The sequence below is a fragment of the Trachurus trachurus genome, assembly GCF_905171665.1.
Source record: "Trachurus trachurus genome assembly, chromosome: 13".
Lineage (NCBI taxonomy): Eukaryota > Metazoa > Chordata > Actinopteri > Carangiformes > Carangidae > Trachurus > Trachurus trachurus.
The window spans coordinates 18848505-18872668 of NC_139892.1; the positions used below are offsets into that span (position 1 = coordinate 18848505).

A 24164-nucleotide genomic window follows, 5' to 3' on the forward strand; every position below is an offset into this window, starting at 1 on the left:
CCAGCCAAGTAGCTAGCCTAGGCTATAAACATCACAGCAGTGTGGAGCTTCTTGTCTCCGTGGTTTTCACTTTCAACCTTCATGAATGATAAGGATGTTCTCTGCAGCGTATAGGCTACAGGCAACTGCTGTATAGATGTTACACAGTTAAATATCTTATCACATTTCCTACTGTACTTGAACGCAGCAGAAACTGCCACACCATACAGGCAAACCTGAGTTAGTTCACGCAGCAGCGGGGGCGCGCCTGGCTCCTGTTGGCTGACGTGTAAAGTACTTGGAAGTGTTCCCCTGTCATTTTGGTATACTTTATATACTATAAATATATACACTATATACTTTAAGAACTGGTCACCATTAGAAGAAAGTCAGACAAACCACAGTGTAAAACGGAAAGCGATAAATATTTTGATGTCCTATGATAAAATAAATGGCCCTGTGTTGCCCTTTGACAGTCTATTTACTCTTTCATCCTGGTCTCCCTTCATCTGGGAGTGTGCAGCCATCTTTCTCTCAGTTTGATCTGTGGGTGTTCTCAGGATGTCTTGAGGCCCAAATAATCTCATGTTTTTCTCTGTGGTGTAATGTAGGCTACACCTGGTCACCTGTTTAAAGTTTACACACAGTGACCACTGACCACTATAGGCTACATTACATTTTGTCATTTGGGTATAATTCCTTTCAGCAAGCATGGACTTTCATCACTTGATTGTTACAGTTCAACTATCACACCAATGCAACAACTTTATTGCTCAAAAACCCTAGAATAGCCACATGTTTTATATTACAGATTTCAAATCTTGACCTTTGACCTTCAGCAAGACAGAGGGGGGATTTCTATACCTGGACGGACTAAGCATCTTTTTGTCACAGTAAAAACATGTACTCTGTCATAACACACGTTTGACCTGTTAGATGCAGGTGTGATCAATCACATAATGTATTTCTGCATTGATTACTGAAGTAGTGATATAATTTGTGTTATTAACACCACCTGTGATGTTCCCACTAAGACCAGCCAAGAAACTACTCCAACAAGCATGTCTGCTGTGAAACACTGGAATAGCATTTAGAGGCAGAATTTGGTCTCACCTGTGCTTGCCACTCTGTTTCGGTGTCTGGACTAGGCAAAAGTCTCAAGTTGCATTTATTCACTTTATCTCATTGATAAAGTGCGTTTGAGGTGCCGGTGTTTTTTAAAAATGTTTTTCAAACAGAACCTAATGAGGATGACGTATTGTCAGGTGACTACAATATTAGAACTACTCCAACAAGCATTTTGCTGAGATGGTTTGTAAAGGTGCCTGTGGATTTATGATGGCAGAGCGTGTTGTCCTCTATGATTCATGTCTAGTGAGGCACAGTAAACCTGCTGCCAGCAGCACACAACACACCCACTTAATAAATTACAACCCTACTCCACCGTGGGAAGGCAACTCTGCTATATGTTGTGCTTTGACTGTATTTCAGTCACAGCACAATGACGTTTTCACCAACACCATGTTCCCTTGATCCGTAACCTCGTTATATACAGGTAGCTAATACGTGTAGATGAGTAAAACCATGGCAGATTTCTGAACAATCCAGTACCAATTATCCCACAGAATTTCTAGATTTCTCTAACTGCTTTAGGCTACAATGGATACAATTTTTAAATGATACTTTTCTATATAACTGTCTGCTGAAGCATAACATCGCAACAGTAAAAATGCCATAAACCCAAAGAGGTCAGATGCCTTCAAAATAAAGTTTAATTGTAACTTAAAGGACATGCTGATACATTATTATCAGACATATCAAGCTAGGTTGCTGATGCAGGAAGTAATAAATTCATGTTGAGTTACAGGCACAGCCCTGCTTGAGTGTGTGTTTTTGTGTGACAGACGAGTGAAGTTCTTCCTGATACTAGAACTTAGTGACTCATTTCTTGTTCAATGGTCCCTCCACTATGACTTTTCTTTTTTTAATCCTGTGTTTTTCTTCCTTAAGGACATAGTACACAATAAACACATTAATGGACTAGAAAAAAAAAACTCCTAAACAAATGAATACAAATATGGCCTATGTAACACCATGGCTGATGTCATGAACAAGATGTGACAATTAAACCAAAATGCACAAATAGTTGTCCTCTTTATTTTAAAATCACAAGTGACAGAGGAGAAAGGGATTTGGGTCTATTTAAAGCATATGTTTAGAAAAAGATATTTTGGGGGGAGGGAAACTGTTCCAACAAATATTGTACTCTACTAAGTTCTGTGCCAGTGGGGGAAAAAAATGAATATGGAAATATGATACAGCTTGAAAAAGGGAAACAAATAAACTCTGTTCAGGATGACTGGAACCAGTGTCCTCGGATGATGACATTTGCTTGCAATGGCCCCGTTGTGATGCAGCCGAAACCGCATCAGCAGCACAATGCATTGACGCCATCTGGCGGCCACGTTGACACTATCACAGGCCAAATGCTTTCGACAAAACAACAGCTTGTCTCATCACATTTTAGTCACAGTGATTGCCCTTTAGAGAATAACAGCACTTGTTGAAAGGGGATGCAAACGAAAGAGCCAGAAGACCAAAAACAATTGTGTCCCACTCCCGTTGACGTTTTTCAGATAGCTACAAAACGACGGTTGGTTGAGATGGGTAAACCAAAGGTCACAGGTAGGCCTGTAAAAGAGACATCACCTCCTATTTTTTTTAAGGAAAACAGCCCAGTGGTTGTTTGAATGGGACACCGTGACACTGCTGTTTTATATTACACCCATTACCTGGTTTGTAGACAAAACTGCTATTTTTAGGCAACAAACTTTGACAAATGTATGCAAACGCAATGAATAATCAACATCAAGATTATTCTTACAACTGTGTTAAAACCATAGACTGCATAGGAAACCCTTGCGATATCTTTGCGCCATCAGCAAAAAAAAAAAAAAAGTTAAATATTAGAGAGTATCAATAGACATTTGTTTCCTCTTTCGTTTGTCTCCCTCCTTGTCCCATTAGGAAATAGACGACAGATTTTCAATGGGAAAAGTGATTATTTCGTCCCACAATTAGGAAATTACTGTTTCAAATTTTTTTCAGCACACATATCCTCCGAAAAGTCTGACAGACCCACACATTTAGGGGTAACCAGAGCCAGTCTATTGACTCAATGCTCAATATTAGAAATTCTCTGGGGTAACCACAACTTTGTTCTGGACCTGTTTCGGGAACAAACTCTCGCGAGATTTCACTAAAGTCAACTGGTGGTGCAGTGCAACCATGGATGTATTATATGAATGCAACAGATACCAGTTTCCAATTTTGGGGGAAATGAAACGTTCAAACTGAAATAAACTAGTGAAACAGTTAAACTATTGCGATGGGTTTGCACTGGTTTGATCAGGTACGCTGACATTAAAAAAATGATCAAAACCACAACAACTGAAGGGGCAGGAAGTGTACAGCCTTTCATTATGGCTCTGCTTATAATACATTATTCTGTACTTCCTTCGGTAAAGTAAAATTGCAGTCAAATGTCCTCTTTACTTTACTATCTCTGCTGCAGGTTTACCTGGTTTAAGCGAACACGTACGTACAGGATATTTTTGCATCATGCGGCTGCCGCAGAAATTTCTAGTAAAACAACATTTCCCAAAATGCACCGCGGATTCTGGCGACATCCACGCTACGTCGATTATGCGAGGCGCTTGTTTTCGTCCCGGGGGTTGTGACCAGCTACCTGTAAACTGAAGCGTAACGGGCTGTTACGGCGGAATAAAGCCATCATTCCCGGCCTGGAGGGTCCCGTTGCCCCGCGGAGCTACTGACAGGCAGACGGTTTTACCCCCCGCTTCTTTTTTTGGTGAGTTTATCGCCATGTTATCATCGGTACCCACCAGGCTAATTGCACGAAGGTCGCGCAGCCTGTCACCGTGCAGCCGCGTGCTCCAGACCAGCGCGAGCGGTGCCGCGTGCCAGGGCGCCCGTGAAACACCTGCGGAGACCAACCGCAACCCCATCGTGTCCACCTCCCGCGTTTCAAGGAGGGGGATTTTAGCAGAGGAGACCGCGGCTGGTGCTGGTGTCAGTCTGTCAGTGCAGTACCACCACCTCGCCCCAAGATGGCTGTCCAACCTGCAGAATCGCCGCAGCTCGTGGGCGGCTCTGGCCAGCAGGGGGCGCAACAATAACAGATACTGGGAGGAGAGCGGACAGAGCGGTGGCGGTGAAGGCCGGGAGGGCAGCAGCAGCAGGGCAGGGGTGGCATCTGTCGGTGTGCTGTCTGCTGCAGCCGTGGCCTTCTGCCTAAAGAAAGACTCTGACTCCAAAGGTAGATTTAATCAGCTGTTATTGTTTTGTCTGACTGAGAAGCAGTGATCATTTTGAGGACCTGTCACTTTTGCACATTTGCACAAAAATACATACAAGTTGTGTTGTGGTCAGAGCTACCACTGGGGTGTAATGATTTGTTAAACGTGTGCCCATGTTTTCTGTTTCTCTTTTGGGGCTTCAAGGTGACGCTCTTCTGGAGGCAGCAAGGACCAATAATTCTCAAGATGTGGCCAGGTACTTCATCATCGACAACTACATACCACACATTGGCTTTTAAATAATCCCATTTCACCTTTGTATATACCAAACCTTAAACATGGTCACACACATGCACTCTAGTGCTTAGAGAAGCGATCCCTGAATTTCCATTATGATTCACATAATTCAAGGAGGCTAATATGTGTAGTCAGAGACGTTCTTGTAGTGCAGGTGCTCATAAGTAAATAAAGTGGGTGATATGGTAGTTTTCGTACTTAAATTGTTGTAGTCCATCTATTAGCCCAGGAAATAGTGTATTACACTTGACTGTATATTAATATAAAGATATGGAGACACAGTTTGTGTTATAGGTCTTAACCTGGGCTCCATGCCACTGGATTTCCTTGTATAAAGGCTCCATGGGTTGCTCCGTCCAGGGTTATGCATAAAGCAAACAGTATCACTTGTAATTGTATTTCCACTGATAAACACAAGATGGAAGAAGAGGGCCTGTGTGTGTGTGTGTGTGTGTGTGTGTGTGTGTGTGTGTGTGTGTGTGTGTGTGTGTGTGTGTGTGTGTGTGTGTGTGTGTGTGTGTGTGTGTGTGTGTGTGTGTGTGTGTGGAGAGAATGCATGTCTGAGGAGGAGCCTCAGCCTCATCTTAATTTCAACACTGTGCCTTAAGGTTTTTCAGATTTTTTTTTTCTCTCTGGCATTGCATTACTGTTATTCATCTTTTCTAACCCACAAATGTAATAATATAAACAAACGGTCTGAGCTTGATCTTAAACTTAAACATATCCCAAACAAATTCCCTTCACACTTGGTGCCACTCAACCAAAACAGGTACAGTATGCCATAGAGAGGTGTGTGTGTGTGAGACCACTTTCCCAAGCTTGTAGTACTTCATGGTCCCATCTGTCTTGCTGATAAGATTGCATTGCTAGACTTGGGGGACTGACGCAGGTAGAGACACTTTGTTAGTGAGATGCATCCACAGACTCAGTAAATCTAAACCCAGTAAGTACATAGAGTACATAGGCACATGCATCACGCTTCATTCATATTGGTGTGTGTTAATCGTGCTTTTCACCATTGGGGGAAAAAAACTGGATTAACATTTACATATATTTTAATAGTGTTAAATGGATGATTGTTGTGTGTTGTTGGACATTGGTATCTCAGTCCATGTATCTTGAGTCTGTGCATATGTGTTTATCCATGCATGTCTCCATTTGCAGGCTTAGGTTACCTGTGCCCATGTGGCAGATGGTGCAGGTGAGAGTGCAGCCAGACAGCCAGACAGCCAGTCAGCAAGTCACAGATGTGTTAAGTGCTTTGGTTGAGTTTATAGAGGTAGTAGAGTGTCAGGGTGTGTCTGCTGAGAGCCACTTGATAGGTTGTAGAGGTTTCGCTTTCATACAGGCTTTACAAAAGATTATGCTACAACTGTACCAGTGAAACATCTTACATTGATCAGTCATCATCATAGGATGCATTTGAAAGTTATCTTGTTATTAAAGCAGGTTCTTCAAGGCTGGTAACATTTATGTATTTTTTATTTTAGTTTTTTTTTTTTTTTTTTGCATTAAGGCTACTGTCACCGCACATTTTTTTATTAAAATACATGTTTTTGGCATTATTTATTCCTGGAATTGAAATGGGGATGTTGCATCTTAACCATTGAACTATTAGTGTGACTGATGCTCAATATTTTTAGATTAGTGGTTAGAAAAAGTCAATATATTCCTTTTTATTTTAGGTGGCTAAACCTCTTCTTAAGGCCTGCATTTAGATTCCTCTGCAGCTTCCAACGTATGATTGTCCCATTGGTCGATCTTAAATACACATAAAATGTCATTCTTGGTCTACTGTAGTCTCACCTGTCACATTTGCTCATTTTGCTCTTTTAGTCTTTTCCACAGTGTCCAATCTTTTAGTAGTAACAGTAAATTAACTGGACTGGACCGAACTCTCAACCTGCAACCTGAAAAGTTTGGATGTGTCTGATAAAACATAGAGAGCAGGCACTGAAAACAGAGCCAGAGAGCTCCAGAGCTGAGTGCAGACCTGACAGAGGCCACTGTGTTGACTGTAAACACACACACTGTCTGCCTGCTCAGCACAGGAGACGACAGACGGATTATTTACTCTCTCTAACACACGCACACACACACACTTATAAAGAAGGCTGTGCTGCTCTAGTACTTGATGTCATACCCTCAGGGGAAAAAAAAAACTTAACACACACCTGGCTTACACCACAGACACTAACTGGTCAAGGAGCAAGTGTGTGTGTTATCAGATAATGACAAAGACATGGTGTGCAGGTTTCATGCTGCACACAGAAATCAGTGGTCAGCTGTAAATGCGTTTTCATTTACATTCTTCTTACTCCAGCATAATTATACTGTATTATATATGTTATAATGCCAATGAAACACTACTACTACTACTACTACAGTGGTGGCCAAAATTATTAGAAAAACTGACAGATCTGAGAATGCCTGACCTTTTTTTGGCTCTGAAACATGATTTCATTTCATAATGTTCATGAAATATGCAGGTAGTTGCTCTGAGCACAATCAGATGAAGTGAGTCCTACTGTTTTTATCCACTTAATATTTGGTATTTCCACCTTTTGCAGCAGTTACAGCAGCACATTTCTCTGGCAGGGTGTCCATATATTTCCTTAGAACTTCAACACTAATGTTATCTCATGCCTTCTGCTACTCAAGACAAAGGTTCTTCTCTGAATGGACGATAGATCTGTCCAGTTTATTTTCCAACTCGCCCCAAAGTTGCTTGATGGGGTTGAGGTCCAGAATTTTGTAAATAATTTTGGCGTCTTCTGTGAAGGAACATGATTGTGTGACATTTACAGTGAAATAGGCCTATCTTTTTTTTTGTGAGGAAAAATGACCTAAACCTTCTTATGATGGCTCTGATCTATGGTTCATAGAGCATAATGATGATTAATGGCCAATTCAACAAAAACAACTGAAACCTCTTAAATATTCTAATAATGTTGCCCACCACTATATGTCTACTACTACTATAGAGACACCGGTTTCATACCACTAAATGTTGACATTAATCGTTATGCTGAAATCAGATGATAACCCTTCTATGTTTCTTTTCCCTATCAGGCTGTTAAAGGAAGGGGTGGATCCAAATCACCGTCACCGTCTGGGTTGGACCGCTCTCATGGTGGCTGCCATGAACCGACAGCACAGGTCTGTGTGTGTTACACCCGCTGAACAAATCCTGTGTTTTTTAGAGTCGTGAGACTCCCTCACCCTCCCCGGTGAGCATATGTTAACAGTAATGTAGCGTTTTGGTATCGTGCAGCTGTCTGCACCAGCTCGCCTGTGAGCATATGTCATCCATGTCCCTGCTCCAGTTGTTACAGTAGGCCTTCAGAAGTGCAAAGTGCGACTTTCAGACTGACAGACGGTCTTTACCCGTTCCCCCATCTCTCTGTCCCAACAAATTAAATTAGCCTCCTGGCCCCCAGAACACACACAACACAGAGAGGGGCCGAGGTTAAGGCTGGGCCAAATCCAATTTACGGGCTCTTTTTTTTTTTTTCTTTTTATAAATTTTCCATCAGGTCTGTGTGGTCATTGTTTGTGTTTAAGGGTCTCACGAGCCACTGAGAAGCATAATGTGACATTTGAATATAAAAAGTAGCTGAAATTTAGCTTCTTTCAAATCTCAGCTTTTTCTTATTCAAGTTTGTAAGATGGTTTGAATGAATGCCTTTAAAATGGAAGCATATTGTGCATCAGTGATTTCTAATGCTTCAATATGCATGTAAAGTAGTCAGTGTTGAATGAATTAATCAAAGCTTCTATTAACCTAAAGTTAATTGACAACTATTTTCATAAATGGTCAATAGTTTATTGATTATATCAACAAAAACTGTCAAATATTTAAAGATTAAAGCTGCTCAGATGTGAGAATCTGCTGCTATTATATGACTGCAAACTGACTGATCTCATTTACAGATGAAACCTGAGTATAACAAGAAGAAATATTAATTGTGATATAAATATAATATACATTCTGATATGTATTCATTACAAACAAGTGGGCATGATAAATGAGAGTTTACATCAAACTGCTTCTAAATATGTATTAAGATGCACAACCAGACGTCACTTTGGACATTTGGACATTTTAATTAACATTGCTTGTAATTTTTCTTCCATTTTAGAGACAATAATCAATCATAAAAGCAGCATGCATTCTTCTCTACTTTGGTCATTTCACACAGTTTGTCTTTGTGTTACGTGGCATGTGCTGAATTGAACATACTGATTTATGTTTTGTCCTGTGTAATGATGTCATGTGTCTCGCAGTGTTTTTGGATACGAATTTGGTTGTATGTTTGAATCTGTACTGTCTTGTGTGGGTGTGTGTTTGTGTGTGTGTGTGTGTGTGTGTGTTATTATGAGTGCTATAACTCAGCCAGGCAGTGACACTCCTCTATGTTTAATCCCGTCCTCCAACCCCCCAGTGAGCCGTCACTGCTGCAGGGAAGACAGAACATCGGTTCACACACATCACTCACACACACACACACACAAGTGAGGGTGCATGTATGACTACACACACATACATGTACACACACACACACACACACACACAAACAAGGGGATTTTATACCAAATATCTTACAGGCCAACTGTCTATTACTCAGCCACACACAACTTTATTTGTAGCCGTTAAGTGAAAACACAGGGAGCATTAGTCATGAACAAGGTCTACCCCGTAGCTAGGAAGTCAGTATGGATACTGCTGGTGAATTATTTCCCCCCTCCCTCACGGTGGATTTATATTTTTCTGGACCAGCAGCGGTAACGGAGACGCCACGCTGGCTTCTCAGCTGTAACTGTGTCCGTCCTCTTGACTGTTTCTCCGTGCAGCATCCAACAGGCAGCGTTGTGTTCAGGGGTCGAGGTGCGGCTGTGTGAGGGAATCAGGGGTGGAGTAGAGGGGTAAGGGTGAGGCATCAGGGGGGCGTGAGTTTGCTTAGCTTTGATGTGGGGCTAAAACAGGGAGGCGCAGGGCCTGGGCCACTGTTTGCACTCTTTAACACACAATGCCCATCTCTATCTCTCTTTCTCTCCCTCCATCCCTCCATCGCTGCATTCACGTGCACAATGAGCGCTCAGCCGAGTGAAACGCCTGTTGACCGTTCCGACCTGTCGGCCGAGTGACTTGACGGGAGGGAGGAAAGAAACGAGGGAAAGCGGAGGGATGGTGGAACGAGAGGATGAGTGGCTCATTGGGAAAGAGGGGGATAGCAGTGAAGAGAGAGAGAGAGGGTCATGTGGAGTGGGATTAGAGGTTTGGGATCTGGATTAGATTTCTCATTTGATGTTGTAAGAGACAGAAATTAGCACTTTTTTCTTTGTGCATATTTTCTGTATAAACTGAAGATGTTTCTAAAATAATCCCATCTTCTAACTGCCATGTGTCCAAAAAAAAACAAGAAAACGTGTTAAATTTTGACCAATGTGTCAGTTTCCATATCTTTCTGGCATCTACCTGACCCCAGGTGTGCACCAGGTGAGATAAGGTCAAGTGAGGTCCAGCGTCTGGGCCAGGTGGTCAGAGACATGGATGGTCAGTTCAGCTCGGGTGTCTATTATAGCACCGGAGGGACGGAAGTGTCTGTTTCCTGTCTTCCTCCAGGGCACGATGGGGAAACTAACACCAGTGTCCTGCAGTAACACCGGTCACCTGCTGGGAAAAACCTCGGGCCGAGCCGGAAAGTTCAATCCAGTTTGTGAAATAAAGGGTGGTTAATGTCTGTGGTACAAATGGAGAGAGAGTTAGCGTCCTTAAGCAAGACGCTGGCTGACCCCCTCTCAGCTCTGGGAGTGGTGGATCCCTGATGAAACGGGCAAATTAAAAAGGTTTACATCAACATTTTAATACAAGTACACCTGTTTGGTGAGTGGTGTGTAACTGCACCACAGGAAAACATGCAAAAAAATGTTTAAAAAAAAAAAAAGTTGGGCCCAAGACTGGTGAAGAAACTGGATGATGGTGATGATAAGTCGGCAGCTGGATAACTGCCTCACATTCGGTTTATATGTAGGATTAGAAAGTAGAACAATCTTGTTATTGTTTTCCTAATTGTGAGATTGTATTAGGAAGTTTGTAATTTCAATTTTTGGTTCTGGTCTGTTTAAAATGGGAGTTTAACCTAATTAACCTCTGCATGCCTTCAGTTTGGCCTCAAATTAGTGCTGCAACTCTCCTAAATGTCCAAAAATAAAGTTAGCCACTTGATCATCAGTTGATTAGTAAAACTATAAAGTGTTTTCAAAAGCTCATTAGTTTTAGCACTATACTGTGTAATTAAATCTCCCTCTCTTTCATCTTTTTAGCTGCTCTTCCACTCCTCCTCCTCCTCTCTGCCACTTTCCTCTCTTTATCCCTCCTTGTTTACCTTTCTGATGCCATTAACCCTTTCTTCAGACCATCTCATTTCTTCACACAGTCCTGCCCAGCCTCGTGTGACCAGCCATAGTTTGAGTTTGTGTGTGCGCGCCTGTATGTGTCTCGCAGGATGCATCGACGTGTTTGTAGAAGTGCTTGCAAGGGTGAGAGGAGAGCCCTCTGTGGGTCAAACCCTCCCCCTGCTCCCTCCAGCCACAGTGATACAGTAACAAAGGGGGACCCCCCGATAGTCCTTTTATCCCCCCTCAGCAAGGTCAGACACAAAGACCTGGTCAGGCTGTTCTCAGCCCGGCGCTCCCACAGGAACACGCATGTTCTGTGGCGATGACACAAACTCAGTCTGGCCAGGTTTTAATGATGTTAAAGAAGCTGAAGGGAAGCACTGTCTCATGCTTTCTAAATTAAATTGCACTGATACATTAGAGTAATGTGTTTTTGTACTGTATTGTGATATTTCACATTCTACTGATACCAGATTTTATTTGTAGGCAAAAACATTTGAAGAGTCCAACAATGTCATACTTTGCATCATATCTATTAGCAGACCTTGTGGTTTCATAAAAGCAAGTAATACGTCGTTGTCATCATCTTCTTCAAAAAAAATTCTGAGATTTGATTTTTACGAGAAAGAAATCATAAAAGTTTTAGAGATGCATCTCTAGTCTGGGAAAATTGTCATTTAAATATCTTCTGATTCCCTGTTTTAAAAAAGCGCTTTTCCTATTGCTGTAACAGGTGTTTAATTTCACCCTTCACCTTTAAATTGGCTCAGTGGTGTAATATCAGTGTTGACTTACGAAGCTGCTCCATCACTGAGGTCATATCTCCTGCCATGTTTCATTTCTCAGAGCACGGCCTCTCTGGGTAAAAGAGGCAGCAGCCTGTTACGTGTGGTAGCTCTAAAAAAAGGAGTCCACCTCTCATCCTCTTATGAGTAATCATTTTTGCCCCATTTAAGCCTCCTCAGACCCCTGCCATAACCATTTAGCTGAAAATGATCCATCACTCCCTTCCGGGCTGCATTACATAGTCACAGGTTTAATGACAGCCAGCAGCGAGCTGGCAGGGTTCATGTTTCGGCCATCGCCCCCCGTTCTCCTCTCTCAGTCGGCGCAGACGAGCTCGCTAGTCTTTGTGTGTTTTGTGTTGCATTCATGTGCACGTCTGCGTCTCAATGTCAAAGCCACCGCTCATGTTCACGGCGGTAAAATGTAAAAGCGTGACGCGAGTGTGTTCTGTAGACGGAGAGACGGTACCTGGAATGTCCGCCGGGTCACAGTGAGTGGTGTTGCCGAGGTTCTTGTGTTTGTTCTATAAGGCGGTACGCTCCAATGAAGGACTGCACACAAACACCCACCGCAACACATCAGACCCCCACCCCACAACAGCGCCGGAAACAGGCCCGACCCTTGCCCCTTCAGTGTACACACATGTACATGTTAGGAGGCGGACGAGTGTGTAGCGAAGTAGAGAAGCAGCCATTGGAGTGTATTCACCATAACGGGACAGACTAGAAATGCAAGTGAGTCAGGTGAAAGAGTTCTTGTCATCTGAGGATTTTATTTTTTATTTTCATGATGTAGAGAGTACAAGACAGATTTTTACAACACAAAATACAAATAAGACGACAACAACACAGCACAAGTTATAGAAAGCAACACAGCAGTTACATTCATAGACAGGAGTTTGTTTTCATAGTTTTAAACTGACCCAGAGACACAAGTGTCTGTAGTTTTGATGTTGGTTGTAAATTATTCCATGTGGATGCTGCAGAAAAACTAAAAGGAGTCCACCCTCATCTCTAGATAGTGACGGAGACTGTCAGACGTGTGTGTCAGTACTCCTGCGTCTAGCTCACTTTTAGTTGTTTTTAAGGGGCTTTTATTCCAGTATCTTAGCAGATTTTAGTTGCTTTTAGTCTTTTTATACTCACAGTTACCATACTGTGTGTTTTTAAGACGATCAGTGGCTATTTTATCTGCTTTTACTGGATACACCGACAGCCGGGGACCTACAAGTTACAGCCAAGCTAGGCTAAGCTAGGCTAAGCTAAATGGCTACCTCCATGTCCCCGGGGGATCACAAACAACTAAGGAAAGCCCACAAAAAGATTGCTGACCTGAAAGATGATGTTCGCCGACTTTCCCAGGAGCTGAAAAGGAAAGAGAACCTGCTCCAGCAGTCCCTGGACGTAGCTCACGAGCAGTGTCTCCGGATCTCGTCGCTGTCAGCGGCCCTCCAGGACACGGTCCCCTGGGATCCCACCGGACCGCGGCCGTCCTTCTGCTCCACCCCCCGCCTCCAGCGATCATGGACTCGGGTTACCCATGGCCGACAGAGGACCCCACCTGGAGCTATCTCGCCTCCAATCCCACTCTCCAATCACTATGAGGCTCTGTCGCAGCTTGCTGGCGCCCCGTGTGATGGTCGGGGTCCGGGCTCGGCTCCTCCGACCGGCGCGGCGTCCACAGCCTCCCTCCCCGGGGGCGCACCACCACCCAGGCCCGTGGGTCCCTCGCCATCGGGGAGAAGCAAGGCAGCTACCCTGCACCACCAGGTCGGTTCAGCCTCCCCCACGCTGTTTTCTGGAGGTCCCCACAGCCGCTCTGCTGCTGCCTGTGTTGTCCCCCCGCTGACAGACACCACAGCCTTCCCTCCACTCACGGCGAGCTGCCCTCCAGCAGGTGGGCATCAAACTCGGGGCTGTCCGCCTCCGCCGCCCAGCTCCTCATCCCAGCGCAGGCGGCTCGTCGAGGACGCGGTGCGCTGGCACTCATCCCGTTCCCGTTCTTCCCACCAGGCGAGGGATCACACCCGGGGTCCTGGTGTGGGTGGCGGGGTGGCTGAGCTGGCTTGCCCCCCTGAGGACCGAGCGGTCGCGCCCACAACCCTGGTCATCGGGGACTCGATTGTGAGGCACGTCCGCATGAGGGGGGCGTTCACCATGGCGTTTCCCGGAGCCACCGTTGCGGACATCACCGGGAAAATTCCGGACATCCTGAGCTCCCATCCGCAGACAAGAAGGATTATCATCCACGCAGGGGCAAACGACATCGCCAGGCAACAGTCCGAACTTTTAAAACAAGATTTTATCCACCTTTTTAACTTTGTCTCACAGTCCCAGGTGACTGTTTTTATCTCCGGCCCCACCCCCACCTGCGGCAGAGGGATCGGCAGCTTCAGCAGGCTGCTCAGCCTCAACACCTGGCTTTCCTCTGTCTGCAGCTCACACCAGGTAGGCTTCATCAATAACTTTGACATTTTCTGGCAGCGGCGACATCTTTTTGGGTCGGACGGGCTCCACCTGAACAGGGCAGGTGCCCGCATGCTGACTGCCAACCTGGCATACGGCACACAGCATGCCAATCACCCCAAACCCGCACCAGCTGCTCTGTCCCCCTCCGATTGATGTCCCCCTGGTCCATGCTCCTACGCACTCAGTTCCACCTTCCACCATACACTCAATACCGGACTTGGACCTCTGCACATCAACACTTCACCCATTCCCGTTATCATTACATACCATCACCACATCAGACACTACCACACCCACTCTGTGAACTTTCACAATCTCAGATCACTCACACAACAATCCACCTCTCCCATCAACAAGCCACCTGTCACCATCAACATGGCACTTTTTAATGTTCGCTCTCTTTTAAACAGAACCTTTTTAATGAATGATGTGATTTTAGACAACAAGTTAGACTGTCTTCTTTTAACTGAGACATGGCTTGGCACTGACGCACCTACTGTTCTCACTGAGGCTTCCCCAGCAAATTATAATTTTTTATTCTCTACTAGAGAGGGTAGAAGAGGAGGAGGTACAGCATCAATTATAGAGGATTCACTGAACTCAAATGGAGTGTTTTTTAACAGTTATGCATCATTTGAATACCATGCCTTTACTTTTAGCAGTCCTCAAATTCTTGGTGTTACTGTATACAGACCACCCCATTACTCGAGCTCTTTTATCAGTGAATTTTCAGAGCTTTTATCTATTACTCACACCTCTTTTAGCAGGATTTTAATAACTGGTGATTTTAATTTACACGTTGACGACACCTCGGATCCAATATCCAGAGAGTTTTTAAATCTTTTAAGTTGTCTTGATTTTAAGCAGCACGTCGCACAGCCGACTCACAACAGAGGACACACCCTGGACCTGGTCATAACCCATGGCCTGTCCATCGGTGTGTCCTCTGTTGTCGACCTGGCTGTGTCTGACCATTACTGTGTGTTTTTTAGCATCACCAGTTTTAACCGAGAGGAGGCCCCAGTGAGAACAGTGAGGAGGCGCTATCTTACTTCTGAAGTGGCTGCAAATTTTATGGAGATTTTACAGAGCACTCCTGCTGAAATTTTACCTGCACCTTGTGATTTTATTGTTGATAATTTTAACAGTAGACTGAAGTCAACTCTGGACTCAGTAGCTCCACTTTTAACTAAAACAGTAAAAAGAAAACCAACACCCCCGTGGAGAAAAAACAATGAAATCAATGAACTGAAAAGAAAATGCAGGAGTGCCGAGAGAAGATGGAGGAAAAGTAAACTGACAATTCATTACGAGATTTTATGTCAACAACTCAAAACTTACAATAATGCAGTCAAAAAGGCACGAATTTCCCATTTCTCACAACTCATCACCATTAATAAAAACAACCCCCGGTTCCTCTTCTCCACTTTTAATGTTTTAACAGGTGCTAATTCTAATAACGTTTTTAAGACACCAACAGACGATCTTTGTGAGAACTTTGCAGACCACTTCAGAACCAAAATCAAGGACATCAGATCCTGCCTTTTATCCCATCAAGTTTTATCTGTTGACACTGAACTGTTGTCCTTGCCTGAGGAAACACTGGAGAGTTTTGCCCTGGTTGATGCAAGGACACTTGGTCGAGTTTTCTCCCAAGTAAACCCAACAACCTGCCTTTTAGATCCCATTCCCACATCACTCTTAAAATCGTTTTATGGATTCTTCGAGGAACAGTTTTTAAACATCATGAATTGCTCTCTTCAGACGGGTGTCTTCCCCACCGCCTTTAAAACAGCGGTGGTGAAGCCCCTTCTGAAGAAGAGCAATTTAGATCCAAGTGTTCTTAATAACTACCGACCTGTATCCAACTTACCATTTTTAAGTAAAGTTTTAGAAAAACTGGTTTTTAACCAAGTTAATGACTTTTTAAACAGAAAGAACATTTCAGAAAAGCATCAGTCTGGTTTTAGGAAATACCACAGTACCGAGACAGCACTTTTAAAGATTTTAAACGACATCAGGTGGAATTTGGATAACAAAAAGCTCACAGTGTTGGTTCTACTGGATCTAAGCGCCGCTTTTGATACAGTAGACCATCACATTTTATTAAATAGGCTTAGACACCTGGTGGGCCTCTCTGGTACTGTTTTTAACTGGTTTTGTTCTTATCTCACAGACCGATGCTTTTATGTAAGTATGGATACATGTTCCTCGGAAATCCATGAAATTGGATGTGGGGTTCCCCAAGGGTCAATTTTAGGTCCTCTTCTTTTTAATCTGTACATGCTGCCCCTTGGGGACGTCATCAGGAGGCACGGCATCAGCTTCCATAGTTATGCTGACGATACGCAACTGTACATCGCCGTGTCTCCTGATGACACAGGGCCAATTGATGCCCTTTTTAACTGCATTTTAGACATCAAGTCATGGATGGCAGTGAATTTCCTACAGCTCAACCAGGACAAAACTGAGGTTTTAGTCATTGGTCCTGAAGGCCAGAGAGAGAAACTTTTACCAAAACTACAGGATCTTAAACCAACACAGTCAGTAAAAAATCTGGGCGTGATTTTTGACTCTGAGCTGAATTTTCTTCCACATATCAAAAATATGACAAAAATAGGTTTTTATCATCTTAAAAACATAGCCAGAGTCCGCCCGTTTCTCTCTCAGGCCAGTACGGAGGTGCTGATGCATGCTTTTATCACCTGTCGATTAGATTATTGCAATGCCCTGCTCTCTGGTCTTCCCAAAAAGAGTATTTTTAATCTCCAATTATTACAAAACTCAGCCGCACGAGTGCTGACGAGGACCAGAGGGCGGGAGCATATTACGCCAGTTTTAGAGTCGCTGCATTGGCTCCCCGTACGCTTCAGGATCGATTTTAAGGTTCTTTTAATAGTTTTTAAATGTCTTAACGGCCTTGCGCCCTCTTATTTATCTGACCTGCTTTTACCATATCAACCCTCGCGGAGCCTGAGGTCCTCCGGCACCGGCCTTTTATCCATACCAAAACCCAGAACCAAAACCCATGGTGAGGCGGCATTTAGCTATTATGGCCCCCACCTGTGGAACAGCCTGCCGGAGAGCCTCAGGACCGCAGAGACAGTTGATATTTTTAAGGGAAGGTTAAAAACACACCTTTTTAGTCAGGCTTTTAACTAGATCTTAAATTCTTCTTATGGTTCTATCTTATTTTTCTGCTTCTATCTTGCTTTTAAAGATGTTATTAACCTTAAATAATTTTACTTGTTTTACTTATTTTATTTATTATCTTACATATTTTTATCTTTTTAAACTGTTTATTCTATTAACTAATTTTTTCAATGTTTTTATCCTATCTTATGTTTTTAGTTTTTAGCTTTAACTCCAGTGTTTCCTCAGGGGGGTCTTCCACGCTGGGAGCTGTGTCTGGGCTGCTGCTGGGGGCGCTGTCCCTGGGTCCCTTCGGCTCGGCGGGCTGTGGTCTGTCGGGGTCGGGGGGCCTGGGCGCTGGTGCCCCCTGTGGCACGGCCTGCCACTCCTCCCAGTGTGGACGGCCCCAAAGATAGCGCTTCCTCAATCCTCAGTGTCATGCCATGTCTCCCTAGTGTCAGTAGTGAGAGAGAGTGTGTGTGTGTGTGTGTGTATGTGTGTGTGTGTGTGTGTGTGTGTGTGTGTGTGTGTGTGTGTGTGTGTGTGTGTGCAGTATGGGGTGTGGGAGGGAGGGGTTTTTACTTGTAATTTGTTTTTCTGTTTCTATTTTTCTGTGTGTAAAGCACTTTGTGTTGCATTCCCATGTATGAAAGGTGCTCTATAAATAAAGATTGATTTGATTTGATTTGATTAAAAGCAGTTCTTCCAAATGAGGTATTTGTCTGTGTGTTTATGAGTGTCAACCAATTGGATGGTCTGTGTGCCTCATGTTTTGTTCTTTTAAATCTTACAACCCGTTGTTAAAGGGTGATGGTTTATTAAGGTGATAATGAGGAAAAGTCTCATCTAAGTCCCAATAAAGAAGGTTTTCTTTTATCCCATCTTTACTGATGAGCACATGTAGGCTAGAAAATGGTTTGAATAACTGAAGAAGAATTGACCTTGAAAATCCTCCGCCTCTGCTCAGCAGCAGGCTTTGGGTCACAGCTACTGTATTAAACTGTATCCACCCATTTATCTGCAGAAGTCGACTTTATTTGAACAGTAACAGCAGTGAGTAAAAACGTCCCAGTCATTTGTCAGGATGGAATACATCCTGTTATACATGGGGATTATATACAGTACAGATATAATATATGGTCCATCCATTGTAAGATTTGTAGATTTCAGTTTATAAATGTGTCTGTGTCTTCTGTTGTTCTCCAGCGTGGTGAAGGTTCTGCTGGAGGCCGGTGCCGACCCGAACGCCGGAGATCACTTCAACAATGTTTACGACACCTCGCGGGAGAAAGGCATCCACTCCCTGGAAGGTAAAAAAAAAAAAAAAGCCAAACAAAACAAAAAACCCCCACCATGTTTGTATTCATCATGTGTGTGTGTGTGGTGGCTATATTACACATATGAATCCTAAGTGTTGAACCAGATATTATGAGACATTATAATTTGCATAAAGCGTTGCATATATGTACACGATTCATTTCTTCTGTGTTATTTGTTTTATATGTTCTGTGACAAGTAGTGTGTGTTTTATTTGTTTTTCCTCCTAAGCTGCACACACACAGTCACACACACACACACACACACACACACACACACACACACACACACTGACAGGACGGCACAGGAGCACACACACACACACACAGGCATTACCCCCCCTCTCCCCAGTCTGTGTTGGGTTTCTGCAGACATATTTATATGGGATATGTATATTGCAGACATTTATATGGCTGTCAGGTTTGGGTCCACGTGGGGCTGGTGCAGCGTGGGGAAGCGTTTCCCAGACGCACACTGATGGATGGGCTAGGGGGGCCTGTGCGACGCTTTATTGGGTTAGCTATGATTATCCCGCCCTGTCTCTCTCTCTCTCCTTCTCTCACACGCACACATGCACACACACACACACACACACACACACACACACACACACACACACACACACACACACACACACACACACACACACACACACACACACACACACACAAACACTGCAGAGAGAGACTGTCAGAGCGATAGAGAAAAAGGAGTGGGATGGATTGAAGGAGGAAGGGAAAGACTGATGAAGCAAGGAAGAAGGAGAAGAGAGGAGCAGCGAAAGAAAAAAATGGGGATGGGAGGAAGAACCGGAGTGTCGATACACAGCGAGAGATTAAAGATGGAGGGGAAGGAGGAAGATGTGGATGTTTGGAGGGGTGTTGGAGGGAGGGAGGGAAGGAGGGAGCGACCAAAGGAAATGGGCTGGATGATGAGGGAGGGAGAGGAGAGGAGAGGAAGTCAGGAAATGGATGAGACAAAGTTATTGGGATAGAGGGAGCGGGGAGAGAGGGAGGAAGGGAGGGAGCGAGGAGGAACAGGGTGCAAGTGATGAAAGGAATTGATGGATGCCGAGGAGGAGAGGAAGGAGGCGGAAAAAATAAAAAGGGATGATGGAGGAGTGGCACGAGATGAGTGCTCTTATGAAAAAGAGAAGTAAGGAGAGAATGATAGACTATCTCTATTATTAGTGAGGAGCAGAGCAAAGGAGGCCTTAAAACACAACTCGCATTACTCCGATCACGTCGGACAGTTGAGCTTAAATTTGTGGAAATGAACAAAGCTGGAAACAGGACGGACAATTTTGCACAGTGCAGCGTTATCATTGTGTGACAAACTGCACATAACATAACACTGTGGAGCGTCGCTGCTGAGTGGGAAAAGATTAAATAAAGTTCTTCTGGATTCAAAGGTTCAAACATTCCCTGTGAAGTTTGTTTGTTACTTCATGATAATAATAATGATTTCTCCAGCTACAGAGAGTGTATTGTTTGTATCACTGGTTGGACTTGTTCCTGTATTTAAGAAATTTTCTCATATCCATATTGATTAAAACTTAGGAGGGCTTCTTTTTGTGAATTATTTGCGTCACACATTAAAAAAAGGAGTCTCATCTTTCTCTCTTTCCCCTCCTATCGTGCAGTCCTGGTGTCCAGAGAGGATGAATTCAGCAGCAGGCTCAGCAGCAGAGCTGGTTTCCGTGGCTGCACAGCGCTTCACTACGCCACGCTGGCTGATGACCCGCTTACTGTCCGCATGCTGCTGGAGGCTGGTACGACACGACACGACACGACACCAACACCAACACCAACACCAACCCCACAATACGGTCCAGGCCAGACATCTTAAAGGTTTTTAGCACATGCACATAAACACTTTTTGCATCATAAATCTGCAGTTTTCCTTACGTCAACAAAAACGTTCTCAGTTTTTTTTCTCCAAACCAAACTATTGAGTGTCTGAAGCTCTGGTTTGAAGGTAGGATCAGTTTCTAAGCCAGCAGGTATTTTTAGACTTTGCTGGGATTCACATTCTTCTTCCTTTGGTTTATTCTCTTGAGGCTTTCCATCTTCACCAGCTATAATAAAGAGAAAGGAAGAAAAAGGATTCTTTTCCCCCCGTGCGTAGATAAAACAGAGTTCGTCCCTCAAGAACGAAAGGTACAAAAAAAAAATCAGTCACCTGAATCAGTCGGACTGTTCTCAGGTAAATTGTCCAGTGGAGGAGAAAAGTCTCTGTGGTTTAACAGAACACCCGCAGCTGCTGTTAGGACGAAGTTAAGCAGTTTAAATTGTCGTCATTCGACTGTAAGTTCTCAATTATTACCTCTGCCAGGGAGTTCACGTTGCTCCTCCCACACTGTCTGTTTGTTAGTTATAGACGGTGTGTATTGTGTTCAGGTCGTCCATCTGTCCCGTTCTAGTGGACACGGTAACTCAGTCACACCTACAATGAACTTCTACAAACATTCACTTGAACTAAAAGACGAACTGATCAGGCTTTGAGGGTCAAAGGTCAAGGTCACAAAACTCAAAACACTTTTTGACAATACTCTAGATTTTTACCAATTTCTTAATAGATGCTGATTTGATTTAAGTAAATGGTGGTATCTAGAGATCTCTTTACATTCTCAGTCATGTATTTAATGTAGAAATAAGATTTTAGCCTCACCTATTTTCTCCTTTTTTTTGCCACAGTCTATGACCTGGTCCTCTTAATCTTGACGATCATTATTATTTACTTGTTTATATCTATTTTTGCCCTAGTACATCATTGCAAACAAGTTGTATTATCTTTTACATCCCACTTTTATTAGCAGATGTTGACTGAAAGTCATTCAAACAATCACTTAATTATTTTAGGAAATAAATGATTGATTCATGCATTTAAGTAACTATTTCAAAGGCGCCAGTTTTACAGAAACACATGAAGGGCTCCTAACTTTACTCTTTGATGTTAACACACTAAATGGTCTCAGAGCTGAGGGCGGTGTTGTCTCCATCAGCTCTAAGACGCCTCCATGTGTCATCATCTCAGTGTAATATAAACAGTATTACAAAGCTCATTTGAAATTGATCACTTGTTCATACCCCCTCTCCATTCACCCCCATTACACTCGCACCTGTCGTTGACTCAACTCTGCAGACACACACACACACACACACACACGCACACACACTCACTCATAGACCCAGAGGGCAGAATATCCCCCTCAGCTTCCAGGCGAGCAGCTCTTAAACAAGCCAGGCCTAGTTGAACTGTGACCTCTGCACAGAACACGCCCTTGGGGTAACTCCACAATCACAGGATGTGTGTGTCTTTGTGAGTGTGTTTGTGCGTGAAAGCGTGTGTGTATTTGTGCACTCAAGCCTCCATTTCATTAAAATATTCATATATTCATGTATGCTTTCATCCTTTTTATATGCTTCTGTTAGTACACGCCTCTTTGAACCTTAACTCGGGTGACATTCGGAGCTGTTGCTTTTTAGGCTGATGGGTTTTTAATCTAAAAACACTTGAATTTTTTGGCTCAAACACCCCCTACACGCACACACTGAGACAAACACACACTGAGACAAACACACACAAACTAGTATTAATGTCTTGTTTATGTTTATGATGGATGATGCATCCAAAGCTGTGTCTGCCTGTCTCTCCCGCCTCACCCCTCGCCGCCTGTAAGCACTCTGTAAGCTTAAACAAATCACCTCGTCTAACTCGATCAAATGTTCTGCAGACGCATTTTTGAATTAAAAAGGTAAGAAATTTCACAAAGCAGAGACATTTGTTTTAGGACAATCAGATTAAAGACGGGGTCGGTTGTTGCTTGCCCGATGGTGCCGTTGCTGGGTTGGCGCCACCATCACGGCCAATAACAATCATGACATCACGCACTCTCAATCAAAAACACATCGCTGTTTGCGTGTGTTGTTTAAATCAGTGTTTAAATCAGTGTATAATTCAGTCTTTAACTATTATTATCATTATTTGATTACTGATTCATTATTCCTGACAAAGCTTGTGTTGTTTGTATTGTGTTGAATCCATTTCCTCTTTTTAGCTTCCCAACCATTGTTTTTTACATCATAACCAAAAACTCTTATGAGCTGCCGCAGCTTCAGGACGTCCATTTGGACTTGGGTGTGTGCGCCACTTTCCCTTCATGTATGTGCACATTGTGTGTGCCCTGTACCTTGTTATTTCCCCTGTGTTTGTGTGCGTCCATGTTCCTCTGCCAGCCGTGGGGTTGCTCTTTTGGCCTTAGCCGGCCCTCGACTCACATCTTCATCCATCACAGTCTCCAGGCCCAGCCTCAGGCCTCAGTCCCTCTCTCTACCTGCGGAGGCTCCCTAGCTTCTCCCCGAGCTCCACATCAGGCCCATGGCCAGGGGCGCTCGGTAATGGAGCGCTCTGTAGGTGGTAGGAGGCTGGAGGAGACACACATGCTCACAGACACACACAATACAGATACAGGGACACACACACACACACACACACAAAGAGCAGCAGGGTCTCTCTCCCACCAGCTGCAGTGAAAGAGAGGGAGGAGGAAATAGGAAAGAGGAGGGGACCCCTAATAGGCATAACTAAAGCGCTCCTAATGAAGGGATCCTATGTATGCGAGGGAGTGTGTGTGTGTGCGTGTGTGTATTTGTGTGTGTGTGTGTGTGTGAGTGTCGTTAGTGTTGATCCTGTTATAAAGTGCTATGGCCCAGAGGGTCGGCCTGATATTAAAGCCCTAAATGATGCTATTTATTATGTCCAGTGTCTGTGTGTGTGTGTGTGTGTGTGAGTGTGTTGGTACTTTATTGCTTTCCTCCCTCATGTTTTTGGTGGGCTGGAGGGGGGCGGTTATGTGGCGTATTGTTGTTTGGATCGATAGCTTTGTGAGCAGGTCACAAAATTTAGGGGATTATCAATAATCAGCTCAGTGATTATTAGTCTCTGTGCACAGAGCAGGAGAAACTAGCAGCACCTGTATTGATCACAAGCAGTTTTATAACTATAGTATAGTTTACTCAGAAAAACTTCAGGGGAACATTCTGGCTCGTAATTCTCTGAGTTTGTACATGTTGCACAGACCTTGCTAATGTCCTTGAATGCACTTTTGGAAATACACGGAAGAGGGGAGGAGTCACTGATTTGTCACTGATTCATTTTAATCTACTTGTAACTAAGATTTCAGTAGATTTTGTAGTTTGTCGCTTTCCACAAAGTGACACATTTTGTGTCACTCCCATGCGTCTGCACTGTTGCATTTCCTCTCATGAGTGTCAGTAATGTCTTGAATTGCATTAAGGCCTCAGAATAAATTGCCAAAGATTGTTACACAGGCACTTGTCACAAAAAATGTCCTGAACCTGCAGTGGTCCCAGAAAGATCTGAGTCAATCCAGAGACATCTGTGTGTCACAGAGGTTTTGCACTGAGTGCATCACTGGGATGAAGCACTGAGACAGAACTAT

General features: G+C 43.8%; 1 protein-coding gene across 1 annotated transcript in view; it reads left to right on the plus strand.

Moving 5' to 3' along the window:
* Positions 1–3667: 3667 nt before the first annotated feature.
* The window catches only part of clpb (ClpB family mitochondrial disaggregase), a 36125-nt gene continuing 15628 nt past the window's right edge, over positions 3668–24164 (plus strand). The window contains exons 1-5 of the mRNA XM_083984502.1: positions 3668–4318; positions 4503–4554; positions 7668–7754; positions 18590–18693; positions 20343–20471. Of these exons, the coding sequence (XP_083840628.1) occupies positions 3865–4318; positions 4503–4554; positions 7668–7754; positions 18590–18693; positions 20343–20471 (826 nt within the window). The 5' untranslated portion in view covers positions 3668–3864. The remainder of the gene's footprint in view (positions 4319–4502; positions 4555–7667; positions 7755–18589; positions 18694–20342; positions 20472–24164) is intronic.